The sequence below is a fragment of the Amblyomma mixtum genome, chromosome 8, assembly GCF_055824585.1.
Source record: "Amblyomma mixtum isolate Tamu chromosome 8, ASM5582458v1, whole genome shotgun sequence".
NCBI lineage: Eukaryota > Metazoa > Arthropoda > Arachnida > Ixodida > Ixodidae > Amblyomma > Amblyomma mixtum.
The window spans coordinates 54,876,432-54,895,095 of NC_143019.1; the positions used below are offsets into that span (position 1 = coordinate 54,876,432).

The 18,664-nt window shown below is 50.7% G+C and overlaps 1 protein-coding gene across 1 annotated transcript in view; it reads left to right on the forward strand.

Moving 5' to 3' along the window:
- The window catches only part of LOC149332477 (uncharacterized), a 33,263-nt gene extending 15,448 nt beyond the window's left edge, over positions 1–17,815 (forward strand). Inside the window, exons 5-9 of the mRNA XM_089557519.1 lie at positions 1,316–1,461; positions 4,064–4,184; positions 9,292–9,468; positions 13,459–13,599; positions 17,594–17,815. Coding sequence (XP_089413645.1) covers positions 1,316–1,461; positions 4,064–4,184; positions 9,292–9,468; positions 13,459–13,599; positions 17,594–17,767 — 759 coding nt within the window. The 3' untranslated portion in view covers positions 17,768–17,815. The remainder of the gene's footprint in view (positions 1–1,315; positions 1,462–4,063; positions 4,185–9,291; positions 9,469–13,458; positions 13,600–17,593) is intronic.
- The last annotated feature ends 849 nt before the right edge of the window (positions 17,816–18,664 follow it).

Below are 18,664 nucleotides of genomic sequence, written 5' to 3' on the forward strand. Positions count from 1 at the left end.
TAGGGGTTCCTCTCCGAGCTAGCCGGTGTTACCAACACAGTCAAGCTGAACACGCACAGACGTTAATAAGCTGGGACTCTACTGTTAATATTTCGACACAGGCGTACTGAGGTCAGTCGTGTCTCGTTCGGGTAAGTGTAATTCATTCCTTGGTAGGTTTGCGGTTCAGTTTCCAGGTGTCAGCCAGCTCCGATTAGTTTGATTTTGTCGCTCGACGACCAACGACTTGCTGCTTCTGAGAGATTGTTTCGCAAGAAGAGCAAGTCCCGAAGCCTTGACACTGTCTGCATGGTTGGTGGAATCGCGATGCGCACGCAACTGCACACTACACCGCACAGTTGTATAATTACTATAATACGCTATTATTCATTTTCCTCAGCTTAGGCTTTTCATTGTATCATTCACATTGGCCCACGACTATCAGAAATCACGAAACAGAGAAACGGCGTCCTCTCTGCTACTACTGAGTAAAGCGATGAAATGAAAACTAAAAAAAATGGCGGGGGCTTAGTTTTGGTTAAGCCTTCTAGGTTGCGAAAGCGAGCGCAGCACCTCTAACGGGAGGAACGCGGCGCGGCGCGTCGAAATGAACGCAGTGCGCCGCGTCTACAGGTCACGCGTGGCTACCGGCCGCCGCTGCGCGACGACTCGACTTAGTAGCCCATCTCTCACCGTGGTATGACGTCGCGCTATGACGTCACTAGGCATGGCATGACGCCATAGGTCATTCTAAATCTCACGCGTGGCTACCGGCCGCCGCTTCGCGACGACTCGACTTGGTCGCCCATCTCTCACCCTGGTATGAGGTCAGAGGTCATTCTAAAGGTCAAACGTTGCTACCGGCCGCCGCTACGCGAAAGGCCGTTCATGAATGTAGTATTGCGTGCGCAATAAAAATTGGCAGTGGCTTAGCTCGGTTATGCCAGGATATACGTAGCGAAAGCTAAGGCATAGTTTGGTTAGCCTTGGGCGAAGCGAGTGGAGGCGAACGCAACGACGAGGCAAGCGGCATGACGTCATACCAAACGGCGGCGGCAGCTCCACTGCGAGGCGCGCGGTGTGACGTCATGCCAGATGGCGCGGCAAGCGCGCGGCGTCCGCCAGCTGCGGCGGTTGCTAGGCAACGGCTCAAGGTCGGTCTCTGGCTCCTCGGAGCACCGCCACAGCGAAATCGCAAGTTCGTGGCCAATGTAACGTTCGCTACAAAATCAAACCGCTACACCTTCATGCTGCGCAGTGCTTAACATCATGCATGACCTCACAGTACACCTGTAGACGACCGTTGAAGGCATGGTTTTTTCCTATTCTTCTGCAGGTTCTCAAGAACCACCAAAGATCATTTGAAACAGCAGAGCCGTCCGACAATAAAGTTGGAAAGACGCTCCTGGGTATCGGCCTTTACCGATACAACGACATCAACGCTTGGCGCCAGTATAAGGAATTTGTGAAGACGCTCACGAAGTGAGTGTGCACGAAGTGCTTTAGCGCTTCAGTGTGGCAAAGGCGGCATGATTTCGGTCAACCGCACTGCTTCTATAACTAATTTCCAGATTTTTAAGTAAGCGCCGGATTGACGTATCAGTATGGCAGTCCCCACGAAACCGCCCAGCGTATAGGCCTAGCGCGGGACCTCAGGATTGCCTGCACCAGACCACATCTTACATCGGGTGAATACAGGTGGCGCTATCTTAAAGAGGCAAACTTGAAAACTTGGTCTCTTATTCACAAAGATCCTCAATAACATTAGTAAACGTGAATAAACACGAATAATTCACTTACGCCTAGTAAGTAGTTTCTTCTGAATTTCTCACGCTGCTTCACTTTCAACAACCGACGGCGGCTATGACGTCAACTTGGACTTGAGTCCACGGGACTCTTAATCAGTGCTTATTACCTTGTCAGGCTAGCACAATAGTTGCAGGTGAGCTGGTGCAAAAGTTGGAGTGAAAGAAAATGACGAAGCAGCGGTTTTATCGAAATTCATTTATGCCTGGTGTTACCTGAAGTCCAAGACGGCGTCAAAACCCCTGTCTGGCTGTCGAAACCGCTGCTGAAACCAGATGAGGGATAAATTCAATTAAAAATTATTTACCTGGTACAGACAATTTCAGCACGCTAATCCCTGTTAAATATGTCTTATGCATCATACAGAAAACACGTAAGCAAGGATTTTGTGTCTGTATAGCTTCAAGAGCTTGCACTACCCGGGCCAAAAGGCCCTGTCCTATTTACAAATCCTGGCCTGTGCAGCGCGCGATTTCTGCGCCACTATCGGTATATCATATTCGCGCATGATTAGGCAAATCAAACTCGTCTCAATATTTGGAAGAAAACACGCAAGCAAAAATTTTGAGGGAAGTAGTAGTAGTAGTAGAAAACTTTTATTGGGATCTTTTAAGAGATTCGCGGATTCGAAGCCTCCGTCGTCTTTCGTGGCGCCGGCGACTTGAGGCTTCTCTTCAGCAAGGTTGGGCCCCTAGTCCAGGGCTCCACTGAGTCGCGCTGCATCAGTAGCGTGCCGCACTAAGGCCCTTTGGGCCGCGAGCTCGCTGCTGGTGAGCCGGCTCTCCCATTGCTCCGCACTCGGGAATTCGTGTTGGTGGAATGCTTTATTTCGTTCGCACTCCCATGTGATGCGGTATAGTGTGGGTGTGTCGCCGCACCAGGGGCAGTTTGCTCTGTATTGTGTTGGTGACATCTTGTTATAGATGTACAAGTTGGGGAAGGAGTTTGTTTGTAGCCTACGCCAGCCGACTGCTTCCTCCCTCGTGAGGGCTTTGTGTGGTGGTGGGTACTTGAATCTAGTCCCCCTGTATAGTTGTAATGTCTCTGTGTATCCCCCCTCGCATGCTAAAAAATTGGCGGGAAAATCTGGTTAAAAACCAGTTCCTGGCTACGACTACACCAAAGGAGCAACAATGGGGGTCTTCAAAGCTATGCATTCCACTCTTCACGTGCGTTATGTGTCCCCCCCAAGATTTTTCTCTCCACTAACGAATATTTTTACCCTTTCCCTCTCGTCATGGTTCATGTGTCCACTCAGAAGATTATGTTTGCTACACCTGTCCTCTCCCAAACCTGCATATCATATGCGAGAAGAGTTCCTTGCTAAAACTTGAGGGGAATTTTAATTTTAATTTTCACTTACTGGAGAGCGACGAGGTCGAAGTAAACGCCAGTAGATAATCGCTGGTATTTTCGTTCTCACTTGTACAGTCACCGTCAAAGTTTACGCAGAAAGAAACTAGCAAACCTTGGCGAAAACCTTGGCGAAACCTTGGACAAAAGAAGCCGATTTCTTTGCATATGGGGCAGTCGGTTTCAGATTCAGTTGTTCACTGTACGATTGATACACTTGCAGTCAGTGCACTTAAATCTATTTTAGGCTGCGTGCAGAAACAACCATGAAATTAATTTTTAACCAACGTTGCTGTCCATAGACATTCATCCGCAGCACAGTGTATATCTAAGGGCAGCTTTACATTTACAGTCATGCTTAACTATGCTTAACCATAACCCATGCTTAACCATGCTTAACCATATCCGTAACCCACCATAACCCCAGCCGCCGCGGTGGCTCAGTGGTTATAGTGCTCGGCCGCTTACCCGAAAGACGCGGGTTCGATCCCGGCCACGGCAGTCGCTTTTCGATGGAGGCGAAATACCAGAGGCCCGTGTGCTGTGCGATGTCAGTGCACATAAAAGAACCCCAGCTAGTCGAAATTTCCGGAGCCCTTCACTACGGCGTCCCTCATAGCCGGAGTCACAAAGGGACGTTAAACACCCATAAACGTACACACCTTCCTCTTTCTTTCATTTGTACTGCTTGTCCATCTTGAGGTTTCCATTTATAGAGCCTTGAAAGTGCTGCACCTTCAAAAAAAAGTGCTACACCGATGTAGACCCTCTGTAGATCGCATCAAACCACTCGATCAGCGCCTTGTACGTTGGGGTTGCCTATGACGCGGACTCTACGCTGACTAAAAGGCGAATTGCCGTTGGCTGCCGTTTTGCTTCCTAAACTCGAACTGCGAAGCCTTAGTGTAGTTGCAACCTGGCGCAGGTATGACTACGTGAACACTGTCATCACCATGACCACGACGGTATCACACGAAGACTTCACCACTTGCAAGACCGTGCCTCCAGACGTGCTGCGGGCCAAGGACAGAGCCTACCCTGAACTGGTAAGTTGTACCACGCCCTACAACACAGCACCTTTTAAAGAGTTTACGGTGATGAAGATGAGTCGTAAATATCGACGACGACACAGCGGCAGGCAGGTAGCCAAGAGAGGGCAAACAAGAAGGCTAGTGTATGTGGGCAAGGCAAGACTAGTAATACAAGTAATGCAAGTAAGACAGAGCAGGGTAAGGCAAGCGAAGCAAGTTTGCAGAAGTAGGCAAAAATGTGGTAGTGTTTTAGCGCAGTTAAACCGATTAGACTTGTGAAAGCATGTGTCCACTCTTCATCTCTTCTTTCTGGCATACGCACACCTGTATGTGCACGGAACCGCGTTTCCCGCTCTTTGTCGTCCCACCCCCTCTCCACTGGGTGGAAGCTGGCGCGACGTCCTCCTATCATTGGCTGCAGCTAGCGTGACGTGCCTCCGATCTTTCCCGAGCTTTCTCCCATTGGCTGCAGCTAGCGTCACGTGCCTCCGATCTTTCCCGAGCTTCCTCCCATTGCCTGCAGCTTGCGCGACTCTCCTCCGAACTAAGCCGAGCTTAGTACGGGTTACTTCGGAACACAAGGCAAGACAAGATTCTGGCTCGAGGTTGTTACGTCTGGAGTAAGTGCTTTGGTACTAATACGTGGGTATATACTGACCAGGCAGATTAATCTGTCATCTTTCCGTCTGAATCATAATAGTTATCATCAACTGCCTGACTACGCCCACTGCAGAACAAAGGCCTCTCCAATTACCCTGTCCTGTGCCAGCCTCTGCCCCCCTATCCCCGCAAACTTATTCCGCCCACCTAACCTTCCGCCGCGCCCTGCTATGCTTGCCTTCCGTTGAAATCCAGCCCGTTCATCTTAAAGGGTCCCTGAAACGGTGTCCATGTAGGCAAAGAGAAGTCGAAGTATTGATAGACATTGAACGATCCATCATCCTACCGCAAAAATTTTTGATCTACCTTGTGCGGAACCAGAGATAATGGCTATTAAAAATGACCACCAGCCTTTTCCCTCTCAACTCGTACACCGGAGCAAACCATAAAAAAATAAAGATTACAGGCCGGGACCATGCTCCGCCCACAAATACGTCATCGACGAGATCGGTTTGTTTACTTCCGGTTGACGCGCTCTTTCGCTCGATCGCTCGCTCGCTCGCTTTCCCGCTGTCTGCTATGTTCACCTGTGTCTCGCAACCCTCGCTGCGGCTTCTCTCGTACTATAGACCCCGAGCTGAAGGAACGACTTTTGCGGATGAGTGCCGAAATGGGATTTCAGCCTTAAGGCGGGGACACATGCGCGAAAAGTGTGTGCGATTCACTGCGGCGCGCCGTTGTGAACGACGTCGTAACAACCGATCGCAGCTCGTCGCCTGCGTCCAACCTGCTGGATGTCTACGACAAGCCGCGCGCGGAAAACGCAACGACGGGAAGCGGGAGCCAATACGAGTGCGGAGAGCGGCAGCGTCATGATGCCGTACAGCGCGCTGCTCAGGGCGCTCGGGGCCGAGCCACGCCGGACCGGCCTGCCAGCCTTGATGCCGGCCACCGGCGACTGAAAAACGCGCTAGTATTGTTTGTTCTCGTCCATAGCAAGCCCTTGGATAGATGCATGTCAAAAATGCATAATTTCTGACGATCGTTGGCCAATACCGAGTTGCTGGTAAAAGTGATGACTGCGATACAAGCAAATTTCATCCAACAGCCGATTTGGTGCTGCTGCTACTTGGTGCGGTTCGCCTACCGTCTGCTAGCTCCGTTGCTGAAGGCATCGTGGAAATCGAACATATCTTTTATTATGGGACGAGTTCGCAGTAAAGCGATGTGAATAGTAGGCCTTTTATTATAGCGCAGGCAACTTCCGAAGCGCCGTCAGCTGCGGTTTCAATGCGAAACCAGATAGGCCTAGCGACGACTAGGGCAGCCTGGGACCAGCGCGCAGTTCGTCGCGCGGCGTTGCCGCAGGCGGTGTCGTTGCCGAAAGATCCACTTTTGCACAGACATATTTTCGTTGCTCGAATCTAGGAAGCATCCTCGCTGGTATCATGGCTGCTTTGCATTTTCTTGTGCGAACGTGATGTACGCCGAGCATGCCGGCCGGCCGGCCAGCCTGGATCCCGTCTGCCGGCGACATAAAAACGAGCTAAAGTGTGTTCTTGACGTAAATAATAAACCCTGGGATAAGAAATGTGAAAAATGTGTCATTTTTGAGGATCGCTGACCAATACTGAGCTGCTGGTAAAGGTAACGACTGTGATACGAGCAAATTTCTTGCCACAACCGTCTCGCAGCTGCCGCTGGCCCGACGTGGGCTCCGACTCGCCTGGCGCCCGCTCGCTTCGCTGCAGAAGGAGTCACGGAAAGTGACCATACTATTATTTTATTGTGAGATGATGCTGTTGACTGAAAAGCGATGTGTAGAGTAAGCCTTGTATTATAGCTCAGGCGACTTCCGAAGCGCCGGCCGCTGCAGCTTCGATGCCGAAGAGGCAATAGGCCTAGCGACGACCACGGCAGCCAGGCAGCAGCAGAGCTCGTCGCCCTGAGCGCCCGCGAGCGGTGCCGTTGCCGAAAGCTCGCAACATAAGCAGGCGTGCTTTGTCGCTGCTCGAGAAGTATTTCTGATAACAAGGCGATCTTGCCTTGTGATATTTGTACACCATCCCAAGCAGCGCTCAGGCATTGATGCACGGCGGCGAAGTGCGACACCGGTTGTGAGCGGAGCTTGGGTAGGGCGGCGCAGCGATGCTCACTGCCCCGTGTCTCCCTGCTTGTAGTGGGGCGGCAGTTCGCAAGCGACGATCGGTGCAGCGCGTCGGCCAAGCTTTTAAGGACACGCCGTTCAGAAATCGAGCGCTGAATCCTGACGACGACGACGGCTCGCTCACTTCCATCTTTCGGCAGACAGTGCCGAAGGGCAACATCTTGCCGAACCCTGGCTTTGCAACCAACGACACAGCACGGCCGGTCCATTTTGATTGCGCATGCGACGGAGGTCGCGACAGAAATCAGTAGTGCGGTGACTCCAAATCGCACCTCGATTCTCGATTCGGTTCGACGTCGGCGCCGGCGGAGTGACACAAGCGGCACGAGCAGACGAAAACATTGTAAACCGGAAGTGCAGTACTAATTTCTGACACCGAACACACAATAACTGCGTAAACATGCATATAAACGACAACTCTGCTTGCTGAAATGCGAAATGTTTCCGAAAAGAGTAAGAGTGTGAAGTATCTAGAGCTTCTAGTTTGTTAAATGCGTGATTTCACGTTGGCACCGCGAACCAATCATAGCCCAGCACTTGTGACGTAAAGAGTACAAACTGACGTAATGAGTACGGATTCGGGCGGAAGTTCACCGCCGCCGGTCGCCGCGAGGCTCGGGAGAGGTAGTTTTTGAAAATGTATTGTAAATTATCTACTCGCCTTTGATGTATTGTACGCGGCATGAACGTTCAGTGGCCTACGCTCTACATAATGCAAGTATTTGTTTGCCAACCTCAGACACCCCTTTCAGGGACCCTTTAACGGCCAACCGTTATCTTGCATTCGCATCACATGTCCTGCCGAAGTCTATTTCTTCTTGATTTCGACTGAGATGCCATCAACCTGCGATTGTTCCCTGAACCACTCTGTCCTCCTCTTGTTTCGTAACGTTACACCTATCATTTTCCTTTCCATAGCTTGTTGTGTTCTCAATTTAAGCTGTTTTTTTTTTCGCTAGCGTCCACGCTTCTCCCCCCCCCCCCCCCTTTTTTTTGAATACCGGTAAGATGCAGCTGTTATATACTTTTCTTCTGAGAGATAATGGACTAGCAGTTTTTTGGCAGTTCTCACTCTGATTTAGTAAAGGCAGAGAGTCGTTTTTCACAAACCCTTGAATGTGTGCCGCATGAAAAGGAGGGGTTGCTGTGGTGTCTGCTTCCGAAGTCGTAGGTGGTTACGGTGGGCGTTCTAAGCAGGGCGGCTATCTGTAAACGCGTTTGGAAAGTCGACACGCAACACCCAGCTACTGAGCCGAAGTACCCGGCGTTGTCGTGCGAGTGAGATCCCCACATGGCCGAAATTATTCCGGAGCCCTCCGCTATGGCACCGCTTTGTTTATTCTCTCACTCCCGCCGTCATCTATCCTCTCACGGCGCAGTTGAGCGGTCCACCAAAAAGTGAAAAAGTTACTCTCCCTTTAATTTCCTGATCACTAACCTCCTTTCTCTTTGCTATAGCTCTGGCTGTTACGCCGATGACGACGCGCAAACCAAGAGCGGGCGCCTACGAGCTGCGGTCTAAAATTCGCTTCGACATCTAATTACATTACGCATTGGCAAGTGTGATAGCATTCGAAGCGTTCATGCCTTTACTAAAAATTACGTCACTTCCTCTCTGGCGACGTCATTCCCTCTGGCCAATGAAAATTACGCGGTCTTGTGACGTCACTTCGCTCCCTCCAATGATCAAATTTCATGGCCCATGCTACTGTTTTTTGTCTTCTACTGCTAGTGCTATCGTATTAGTTAGGAGGAACCCCACTATAAGATGCTACCGCCCGTGGCCGCCGCGATCTACACCGGCGGCTCGCTTGGATCACGGAGGCCACGTACCGCCTAGCGCAGATCGCTCTGAGTGCGCCAGATGGCGCCACATTCCCGTCAGCAGCGCGCCCGCCTGCCGCGTCAGGATTAAATCAGCGCGTGCGCGGCTGCGGTACTTGGTGTGCGGTTGCGGTATAGTGGTACGCGCTATGCTAAAGTATCTATTAAAGCGAAAGCCTTTTATGACTCATACCCTCGTCCGTTAGCAGAGGGTGTCACACCTCTGGCAGCGTTTCACTCGTGTTAACTCGGGAACTGAAAAAGATAGGAGAAAACGAATGGTTGCTTCAGATAGAGGGGGAGAAAAGAATATATCAGCCAAGTTCGATGACTGTAGATTAATTCATTAATTATAGACAAAAATTTCGAAATTGCGTCGAAATAGCGCAGACATCGATATTGCAACGGGAACGGTGTGACGTCACATCCACCGGAAGTCGTCACGGCATAATGTCATCGGCTTTCGCCTCTCAACACTTAAGTTGCCATTGTGTCCGCGCAATTTTTACATTTTTTCCTTCCTCCGCGCAGATCCGGCACGGAGAGTTGATGATGGAGTCCTCTCCAGACGTCGGTCCCGAAGCCATCATCGGCCTTTCGCTAGAGATGGGGGCTGCCTTCTACTACCTATTTGGCACCTTCCAGAATCTGACGTCGGTGATCTACCATACCCCTTGCAGATACAGGGGATTCACCAACATCGACGCGGTAAGAGCAGTGACGAGTCTTTACCGCACCCTTCTCTTGGCTTACGTTCCCGCGCAAAACCGTTTTGCCATGCCTACACACTGTCGCTAAAAGCCCTTAGGGGTCACTCAACACAACTTCAATCAATTTTCGTCCTCAGTAAAATTTTGCGTTCGTTCGGGAGCAAAAGGTGTATTTATTGCTGAGAAATTTGGAGTCAAATATGGAAGATTTTTTCTCCGCTGCTCGATCCAAACTCGTGACGTCAGTTATGACGTCGAGGCAACTGAGCACTCCGTGATATCCAACTGGCAGTCCAGGCTGTGTGGACCTAGCCTCATAGGCCTCATAGATCTGCAACCAAAAAATAGCCGCCGCGGTGGCTCAGTGGTTATGGTGTTCGGCTGCTGACCCGAAAGACGCGGGTTCGATCCCGGCCACGGCGGTTGAATTTCGATGGAGGCGAAATTCTTGAGGCCCGTGTGCTATGCGATGTCAGTGCACGTTAAACAACCCCAGGTGGTCGAAATTTCCGGAGCCCTTCACTACGGCGTCTCTCATAGCCTGAGACGCTTTGGGACGTTAAACCCCATAAACCAACCAACCAGAAACCAAAAAATAATTCACGTTGTTGCAGTCTGCTTCTGAGAATGGCAAGTGGCGGTAAATTGGTTTTTGAGGAACGGAAATGGCGCGCGCAGTATCTATCTCACATGTAAGGGAAGGGAGGAAGGTAGGAGTGAAAGAAGAAAGAGAGAAAGAGGTGCCGTAGTGGAGGTCTCCGGAATGGTTTCGACCACCTGGGGATCTTTAACGTGCACTGACATCGCACAACACACGGGCGCCTTTTGCGTTCCCCTTTCCATCGAAACGCGGCCTCAGCGGTCGGATTCGAACCCGGTCACTCCGGCTCGGTAAACGGGTGCCTTACCCCTGAGCCACCGCGGCGGGTGCAAGTGGCGGCCATAAATGTTTCGTTGCTCTTTCGCATTTCCTAAAGTTCGATTTCAGTTAAAATAGGCCTCGTCCTGATGAGATACAACATGTGAATAGATATTGGCACACTTCAATTCGTCATCATGGTTCCTTTACGGAAGTGGCTAGCAAGCGTGCTTCTCATTCTCCTGATTATCCCTGCATCCTACAAGTTGGAAAACATGAAAGGAAGTTCGGTTTGGCTTACGGGGTTTAACATCCCGAAGGGACTAGGGCTATATGAGGGTCGCCGTAGTGAAGGGCTCCGGAAATTTCGACCACCTGGGGTTCCTTAACGTGCACTGACATCGCACATACACGGGCCTCTAGAATTTCGCCTCCATTGAAATTCGACTGCCGCGGCCGGTATCGAACCCGCGTCTATCTGGTCTCCAGCCGAGAGCCCACCGCGGCGGCTTATACGAAAAGTGGGCGGGAAAAAATGTGCATACTATAGTCGGATACAAGTCGAGAAAAAAGCGGCTTTTCCGCTTCAAAAGGAGCCCCTTCCAGCCAATCTCGTCGGTTGAGGGACTGATCCGGGAGTCCAAGGAGATCCGCGTCCTTGGTCTCTTCATACACCATCAACGCAGGGTCGACACCACCCTAGCCAAACTTCGCACAGTGGGAGACCAGGTGGGCCGCATGGTCCGCCGGGTCTCCAACAAGCGAGGCGGATTACGAAGCAAGGATGCACTGCGGCTTGCCCATGCTTTAGTAACGAGTAGAATCCTCTACTCAACCCCCTACTTGCCCCTGCGCAAACACGATGAAGACCAACTGGAGGTCATCCACCGGAAAGTCATCAAGCGGGCTCTCGACCTCCCGGTCGCCACGCCCAACCAGCGACTTCTGGCCTTGGGCGTGGTAAACACATTCCGGGAGCTTCGAGAAGCCCACTTAGTCAACCAATACACGCGTCTTGCACAGACCACGTCCGGTCGCCGCCTCTTGGACCGGGTACACATCAAACATGACTACTATATTGAGGAAAGGGAGAGAGTGCCAGAACCCTGGAGACGCGCCCTCCGGGTCCGACCTCTTCCCCGCAACATGTCCAGAGAAGACCATAGCGGTCGTCGCCATTCGCGCGCGGAAGCGTTGGCGCGATACTATGGTAACCAACAACATGTGTATTACGTGGATGTTGCCGGCCCACACCACGGGGGGTGGTACACGGCCGCAGTCGTACACAATACAAACACAGTTAACGGGCTCACTTTCAAAGCCTACAACGCAACACACGCGGAGGCGATTGCCACTGCTCTGGCTCTCACTAATCCCAAGTCGAAACACATCATCACCGACTCGCGAGGAGCCTGTCGGAACTATGAGTTGGGCTGGGCTCCCCCGCTTGCCTGGCGCATACTAGAATATAGCTGCCGATGCGAAGATCCAAGTCCACGTAACCTGATTTCGGCCACCGGTCACCAGGGACTCCAAGGAAACGATCAGGCCGCCCGCGCACTCTCTCCCCGGGTTATCTCCCTGTCCCTGGAAGCCTACTCCCAATCAGACAATCTGGCCCTTACATTCAAACACATCACCGATTACTACAAGGAGGGGCACCGACGCTACCCGGCCCCTATAGTAAAGGACTGAATCGCGCTGACGAGCGCCTCCTCATCAAAATTCTCACTAACACTGTACTGTGCCCGGCGGTACTTAAACATTTCAACGCATCCTTTGATGGCACGTGCCAATTCTGTGGGGAGGTGGCTGACACCTTTCACATGGTTTGGGCGTGTCAATTAAACCCATCTATCCCCCCCAACCCCAACCCCACCAGAGAGGACTGGGAGGCGTCCCTGCTCGGCTGTCAGGACCTAAAGACCCAAAAGGCCTTGGTTCACCGGACGCGGGCGGCGTTGGTTGCCAATGGGGCCCCTGAATAGGGGCTCCACCTAGCATTGTGAGGGGAAAGGGCCAATAAGGCTTACCCCAATCACCTCTCTGTAAAAATTTAATGCACGCTAAATGTTTTTGACCACCACCACCACGGGATATTTCGCATTCCTGCGGTATAGTATGCGTATACGCTGGCCAGACTGGCCACTGTATCAGTGAATATGCGAGGCGGCATGAACGCTCTTTGGAGAAAAGCGCGAATAGAACGCTTCCTGAAAATTGAAAATTCGTTTTTGGGAACCCGCCGCGGTGGCTCAGTGGTAAGGCGCTCGTCTACCGAGACGGAGTGCCCGGGCTCGAACCCGACTGCGGCGGCCGCGTTTCGATGAAGGCGAAACACGCAAGAGGCGCCTGTGTGCTGTGCGATTTCAGTGCACGTTAAAGATCCCCAGGTGGTCGAAATTATTTCGGAGACCTCCACCACGGCGCCTCTTTCTCTCTTTCTTCTTTCGCTCCCACCTTCCTCCCTTCCCTTACGGCGTGGTTCAGGTGTCCGCCGAGATGTGTGACAGATACTGCGCCATTTCCTTTCCTCAAAAACCAATTTATCAATTTATTTTCGGAAAGGTAATGGCACAGTATCTTTCTCACATATCTTGGTGGACACCTGAACCGCGCCGTAAGGGAAAGGGTAAAGGAGGTACTGAAAGTAAGGAATAGGTGCCGTAGTGGAGGGCTCCGGAATAATGTCGACCACCTAGGAACTTTAGCCTGCACTGACATCGCACAGACCACGGGCGCCTTTTGTGTTTCGTCTCCATCGAAACGCTGCCACCGCAGTCGGGTTCGAACCCGGATACTCCGGCTCAGTAGCCAAGCGCACTAACCACTGAGCCACCTGCCTTCACTCCGGGTGCGCGACGGCCATATAGAGCATGAAAATGTTGTCGAGAAGTTGGGGCAGGGAGCGCTATCTCTTAGAGACCTTTTTTATCAAGGACTTGAGGGCGTGGCCTCTGGGATCATCTCCGGCGGCGCGTTCCATTATATCACGGAGGCCACGTTGAGGAGAACGATGCACGAGCGACATGACTCGATTCATGCAGGCGGAGTGCGACCGATTGCTTAGAGCAAGGCGTTGCTAGGCGGCCCACCCTTTCAAAAGTCCCGCATTCTTATTGGTTACAGACCTGCGAAGAGGGCCAGATTTACCGCCTGCCGCAGTCTTCGAATGCTGCGTTTGCCGCCAACATCTATAAAAGACTTCATCGCGATCCCCCGAAGTCCTACGTCTTTTTTTGGGACAGCAAGGTGACCCTCATCGAAAAGGTATGTTTAAAAAAAAAACGCCATCATCTAAACCCGCTACCTGGGAAGTGATGTTGCATTGGTGGAATATCGTCCCTTCTTTTTACAGAATAATTTAAGAGTGAAAATTTCGCGAAAAGGAAATTTCCTCAGAATGAAGGGGAATGTTGACACCAGAAATTGTCTCACTTTTTCCGGATACAGTTTGCACGCTGCTGCAGAAACTTAAATAACTCAGGGGAATTTTCGGTTACGGTGTGGAGCCTAATTTTCCCGGGCCAACAAGATATTCATGTGACAAAAAGGTGCCCCTTAACGAAAGGGTCAAAGCAGTAGAATCCAAGGTAACCTTAGGAAATGGTAAGGTAAGGTGAGTGAATTAAGTAAAGTGAGGCAAAGCAAGATAAGGTGGGTGAATTAAGTTGGGGTGACAGGTAATGTAAACTATAAGATTAGGTGAGGGGAGACAAGGGAAAGGAAGTTGAGATAAATTAAAGTTAGATAAATCTAGGTGCAGTGGAAGATAAGGGCTGTGTAAAGTAAGGTAATGTGACGGAAGGATTAAGTAAGGTGGTGTATAGTAAAGCATTGTCAAAAGTTGGCAGTGGTTTAGCTCTGGTTAAACCTGGAGGATTGCGAAAGCAACGAGGAGAGAAAAAGAGAGGCGATGGAGAGCGTGCGGCAGAGGCGGCGGCCCCGCATGCATTTATTTCCATCCATAAGGGAACACACCCATAGGATGAAAACATGTTTTAGTTTAGCGTATAGAAATTTCATATCTGTTCAGGTTTCAATAGGATAGCACTGCAGAAGGTAAAGTGAAGTCAGTAAAAGGCGGTCTCTCAGGGTCGAAAAGTTGCGCGTATCTATCTACTTTGCGCTCTTTCACAGCGAAAGCTCTACTCCTCGTGTACTCAGCTGAAGGTCATCTGGCTATGAAATTTGACCTTCAAACCAGGAGGAGCGGAGGCTTGGCTCTGACGTCATGCCACGTGACTCGCCACAGCTGCGTAAGCACAGCCGACGCCACTCTCGCAACTACCGGAACTCGCGTGACGGGCCATTTGCTTGCGCTCGTCTTACTAGGTTCAGCCTGGTTTAACCATAGCTATTTTTAATGCGTTATTATTAGTAACGGGAAGCTAGTAGTACTTACAAAGAAAATGAACAGAAACTCGCATATGTTGCTAGATTCATCGTACGGTGTGCTGGCGTGACTCGTATAATTTATGCATACTCGAAATTTGACTAATTCCTGAATCCAGACAGAGCTGTCAGAGCGTGCTGGCCATAAATCACACACTTAGGTTTAAGCATGTAGAAATTATGCGAGGTGATGGTGTCAACCTTACCGTGCGCACACAAAGGTCCAGAATGCAGGAAAAGCACGAATCAGAAAGAGTCGCACTCGCGCACTGCGCTTTCACATGTAGGTTGTTGTGTTGTTGTTGTTGTTGTTGCGACTGAGAGAAGAATGAAAAGAAAAGTGCACGGGCCTGCCGGCTGGCTCCAGCCGAGCCACCACCGCTGCCACGTGCAGATAGAGGAGAGTTAAAAGATCAGAGGAAAGAGAAAAGGGAAAGAAAAGACGCGCGTCGCAGCAACAACCACGTCCGCCGAAGCGGACGCTGACTGAAAAAACAGACAAGCGGCCGTAGCCGCGCACCAATTGATTTCACACATGTAGGCAAATCTCATGTAGGCAAATCTTTCTGTCTTATATACCCCGTAAATCACTCTCATTTACGGGCCAGTGGCTCGTGCCGGTTGAGCTAAGATACCAGCGTTAATTGTGAAGTTGAGATTGTAGAAACAGCTTTGTCTACTTAACCATATGCCCCTACAGAAATGTTTAGTTACAAAACCAGTTTATTAGCCCGATAGTCTGTGTTAGTTTTTGTTCTTTGACTTTATTTTAGATAGTAACTAGCGACCATAGTTAGTAAAAAGGTAGCAAAGGCTACTTACTAACTATACCTTGAAGAGGGTAGTGAATAGCTGATAAAAAGTAGTAAAACGAAGCCAGATAGAAACTGCTGAACTTACTACCTTTTTACTAACTTTTTTTAAAGAGTGTACACTGACTACCAACCCGCTTTCAACCAGCGCCCGCTTTCACCGTACATAAGCCACCACCCACCACAAACCAACCCACCTCCACCCTCACTTTCGTCCTCCAGACTGGCTCCGCCCACGCGAAGCTCATGCGGCATTGGAACGAAAGAATTATAGATGATCAATACGATTGACGCGGCAGAGATTGAGTTGGCGTTACCATTCCCCGCGAACGGATCCGCCGCTACCACTAGCGGCTGGAGACTGCAAACGGCATACCGTTTACCGTGTTAGCGTTACTACAGTGAATTTAGGCGTTACCGTTACCGGAGTACGGGGAGTCCGCCCACTACCGCTGAGCGCGCGCTGATTGGTCCCGATGCTGCTGGCGCGCGCGCAGCTGCCGGTTACGTGGCGCCATCTGGCGCCGTCAAGACGACTTGCGCATGCGCATTGGCTGCGCGCGAGCTCCCGGTACTCCGGTACCGGTAGTGGTATCCCGGTACACGGTATGCTAAAGGTGTGACCGTGTGACACACCGTACCCCCGCTCCTTTATCCCGGTCCAGTCCAGTAATTATTATGACACGCAGCTTACTCCCCCTCCACTCTATCCCACCACCATCCGTCGCTGCCCACCAACTCTTCGTTTTCCCTCTCTCACACTAACGGACGGACAGATGGGGCTCTTTTGCGAACGCATTAAAAAAGTGCTAGCGTTTTAGCGTATAGTTAAACCGAGTAGACGTGCGAAAATACGTGTTTAGCCTCATTGGCTTAGGATTTTGCTTTGCTGGGTCGTCGGCCCATCTGGCGACGACATTAGACTCAGGTTAAGTTCTGATCGAGGTTAAGCTGATCGGATTTTACCTGTTGGCACCGCAGATTGAAGTTGATGTAGACGAAGATGTGCGTTGCACAGGGCGAGAGTGTCGCAGTTTAACACGAGGTGTGATCGTCTTTGTCAGCAGCATAATGCAATAAAGAAAAAAAAAAGTGTCAGCAGCATAATGGCCTCATGCAGTGGCTAGCGAAGCTGATCTGTTCGCGCCTCCTCGAGTTCGAACCCCAGTCGCGGCAGTATTCATTTTATTTGTTTATTCAAGATCAAGATGTCAGCCACCAAGCGGCTTTTCCAAGCTTGGTGTTGAAGCAGAGCTTTGGCTCTAAAAGTGTCGGGCAGATACATTTCAAAGAGCCAACATGAAGGCAATCAGTGTAGAAGCAAAAAATGTTCTGCCAATACCGCTAACTCAGATTTTGAAGCATCATCCTGCTAGGTAAAGTAAGGCTGCTGAGAGAGTTCGGCAGCTTGTTTTCGTTTCCTAAGTGCTCCGTGGAAGAGTCACGCCTGCAAAGAGTATGTCCTCCTCTTGGGTGGGACGTACTCACTGTAGGAGGAACATGATAGCGTTAAGACATTTCACAACTAGTGGAAGAGTAGAATCCGGACATCCTGCCGTGTTTTAAGGTGAAAGCCTTTAATGCTTCACACTGTCGTCCGTTAACAAAGCGTGCCACACGCGTTTAACTCGAGAACTAAAAAATATACAAGAACACCAATGACTGCTTCATATAGAGGAGGAAAAAATGAACCTAGAAGCCAAGTTGGACGACTGTAGATTAATTAGTTATTTATAGGCAAAAACGTCAAAATTGCATCAATGTAGCGCGGACGTCGATATAACCACGGGAACGGTGTGACGTCACATCCACCGGAAGTCGTCACGGCATAGTTGTCACAGAATGGTCGGGAAAACGTCGGATTATACGGAGAAATGTGTAATGAAGCGTAATTAACACATAAGATCCCCGAAAGGTTTATAATTTGGATATCGATATAGCCGCGGGAACGGTCTGACGTCACATCCACCGGAAGTCGTCGCGGCATAGTGTCCTCGCCTTTCGCCTCTCACAATTCAGTTGCCAAAGTGTCCACGCTATTTTTTTCGTACGCGCAGCTGGACTATTTTACGGCACTTCCCATACGACAAAACTTCTCGTGGCTGTACCTAGACGTTAACTTGGCGGACACCACTGGTGAGTGCACGGAGCAGCCCTGGCAGAACATCGAGGAGCTCAAGATATCGTTCGACATGGGCAAGACCCCGGAGGAGGGGTATTCTAAGAGATGACTCCGACGGCGTGCCCCTGTCTTGGCGGGTCGCTTCTCGCCAACGCATTATCGAGAATAAACGAGAAAGTCCGAGGGTCATTTTCCGAGTGATCGGTCGTACTGGGGCGCATTTGCCAACAGGTGCAAAGACTCTCACTGCAAGTACCCGACCCCCCTCAAGGGGCTGGGAAAAGCAGGTGAGCGTCTTCTGATAAGACTTTTTACAAATACATTGCTGTGCCCGGCAGTCATGAAACACTTCGACCCCTCCTTTTCTGGCCTCTGCCCATACTGTACGGAGGTGGCTGACACCTACCATATGGTGTGGGCATGCCAGAAAAATCCTTCTCTCACCCTCCACCCCAACCAAACCCGAGAGGACTGGGAGGCGGCCCTGCTCGGCTGCCACGAACTTCCGGCCCAACAGGCCATGGTCCGGCGTGCCCGAGCGGCGGTAGAGTCAAATGGCGTCCCGGAATAGGGACCCCACCTAGTATTGTGAGGGGGGTGGCGCACTAGGGGCCACCTCCCAAACTGCCTCTCTATATGTAGTAACATGCAATAAATGCCTTTCACCACCGCCAGGGTCTGGCACTCATCTTCCAAGATCTATATGCCGAGTGCTCAGACAGTATACACGCAGCACTGATATCTTGAGCAGCTCGTTGAGGGTATAAATGTGGGATAGAAAAATTTAGTGTATCCGTTGGGCATCACCCAAAGCGTGGTTTTATGTATTTTTTTTCGAAAACAATTACATCCTGACATTGAATTTAAGGGAAATTAAGGAATTTAAGTTGTATAAACAAGCAGAAGTGGGCTTGGGCAGGGCATGTAATGCGAAAGCAAGATAACCGCTGGTCCTTAAGGGCAACGGAGTGGATTCCAAGAGAAGGCAAGCGTAGCAGGGGGCGGC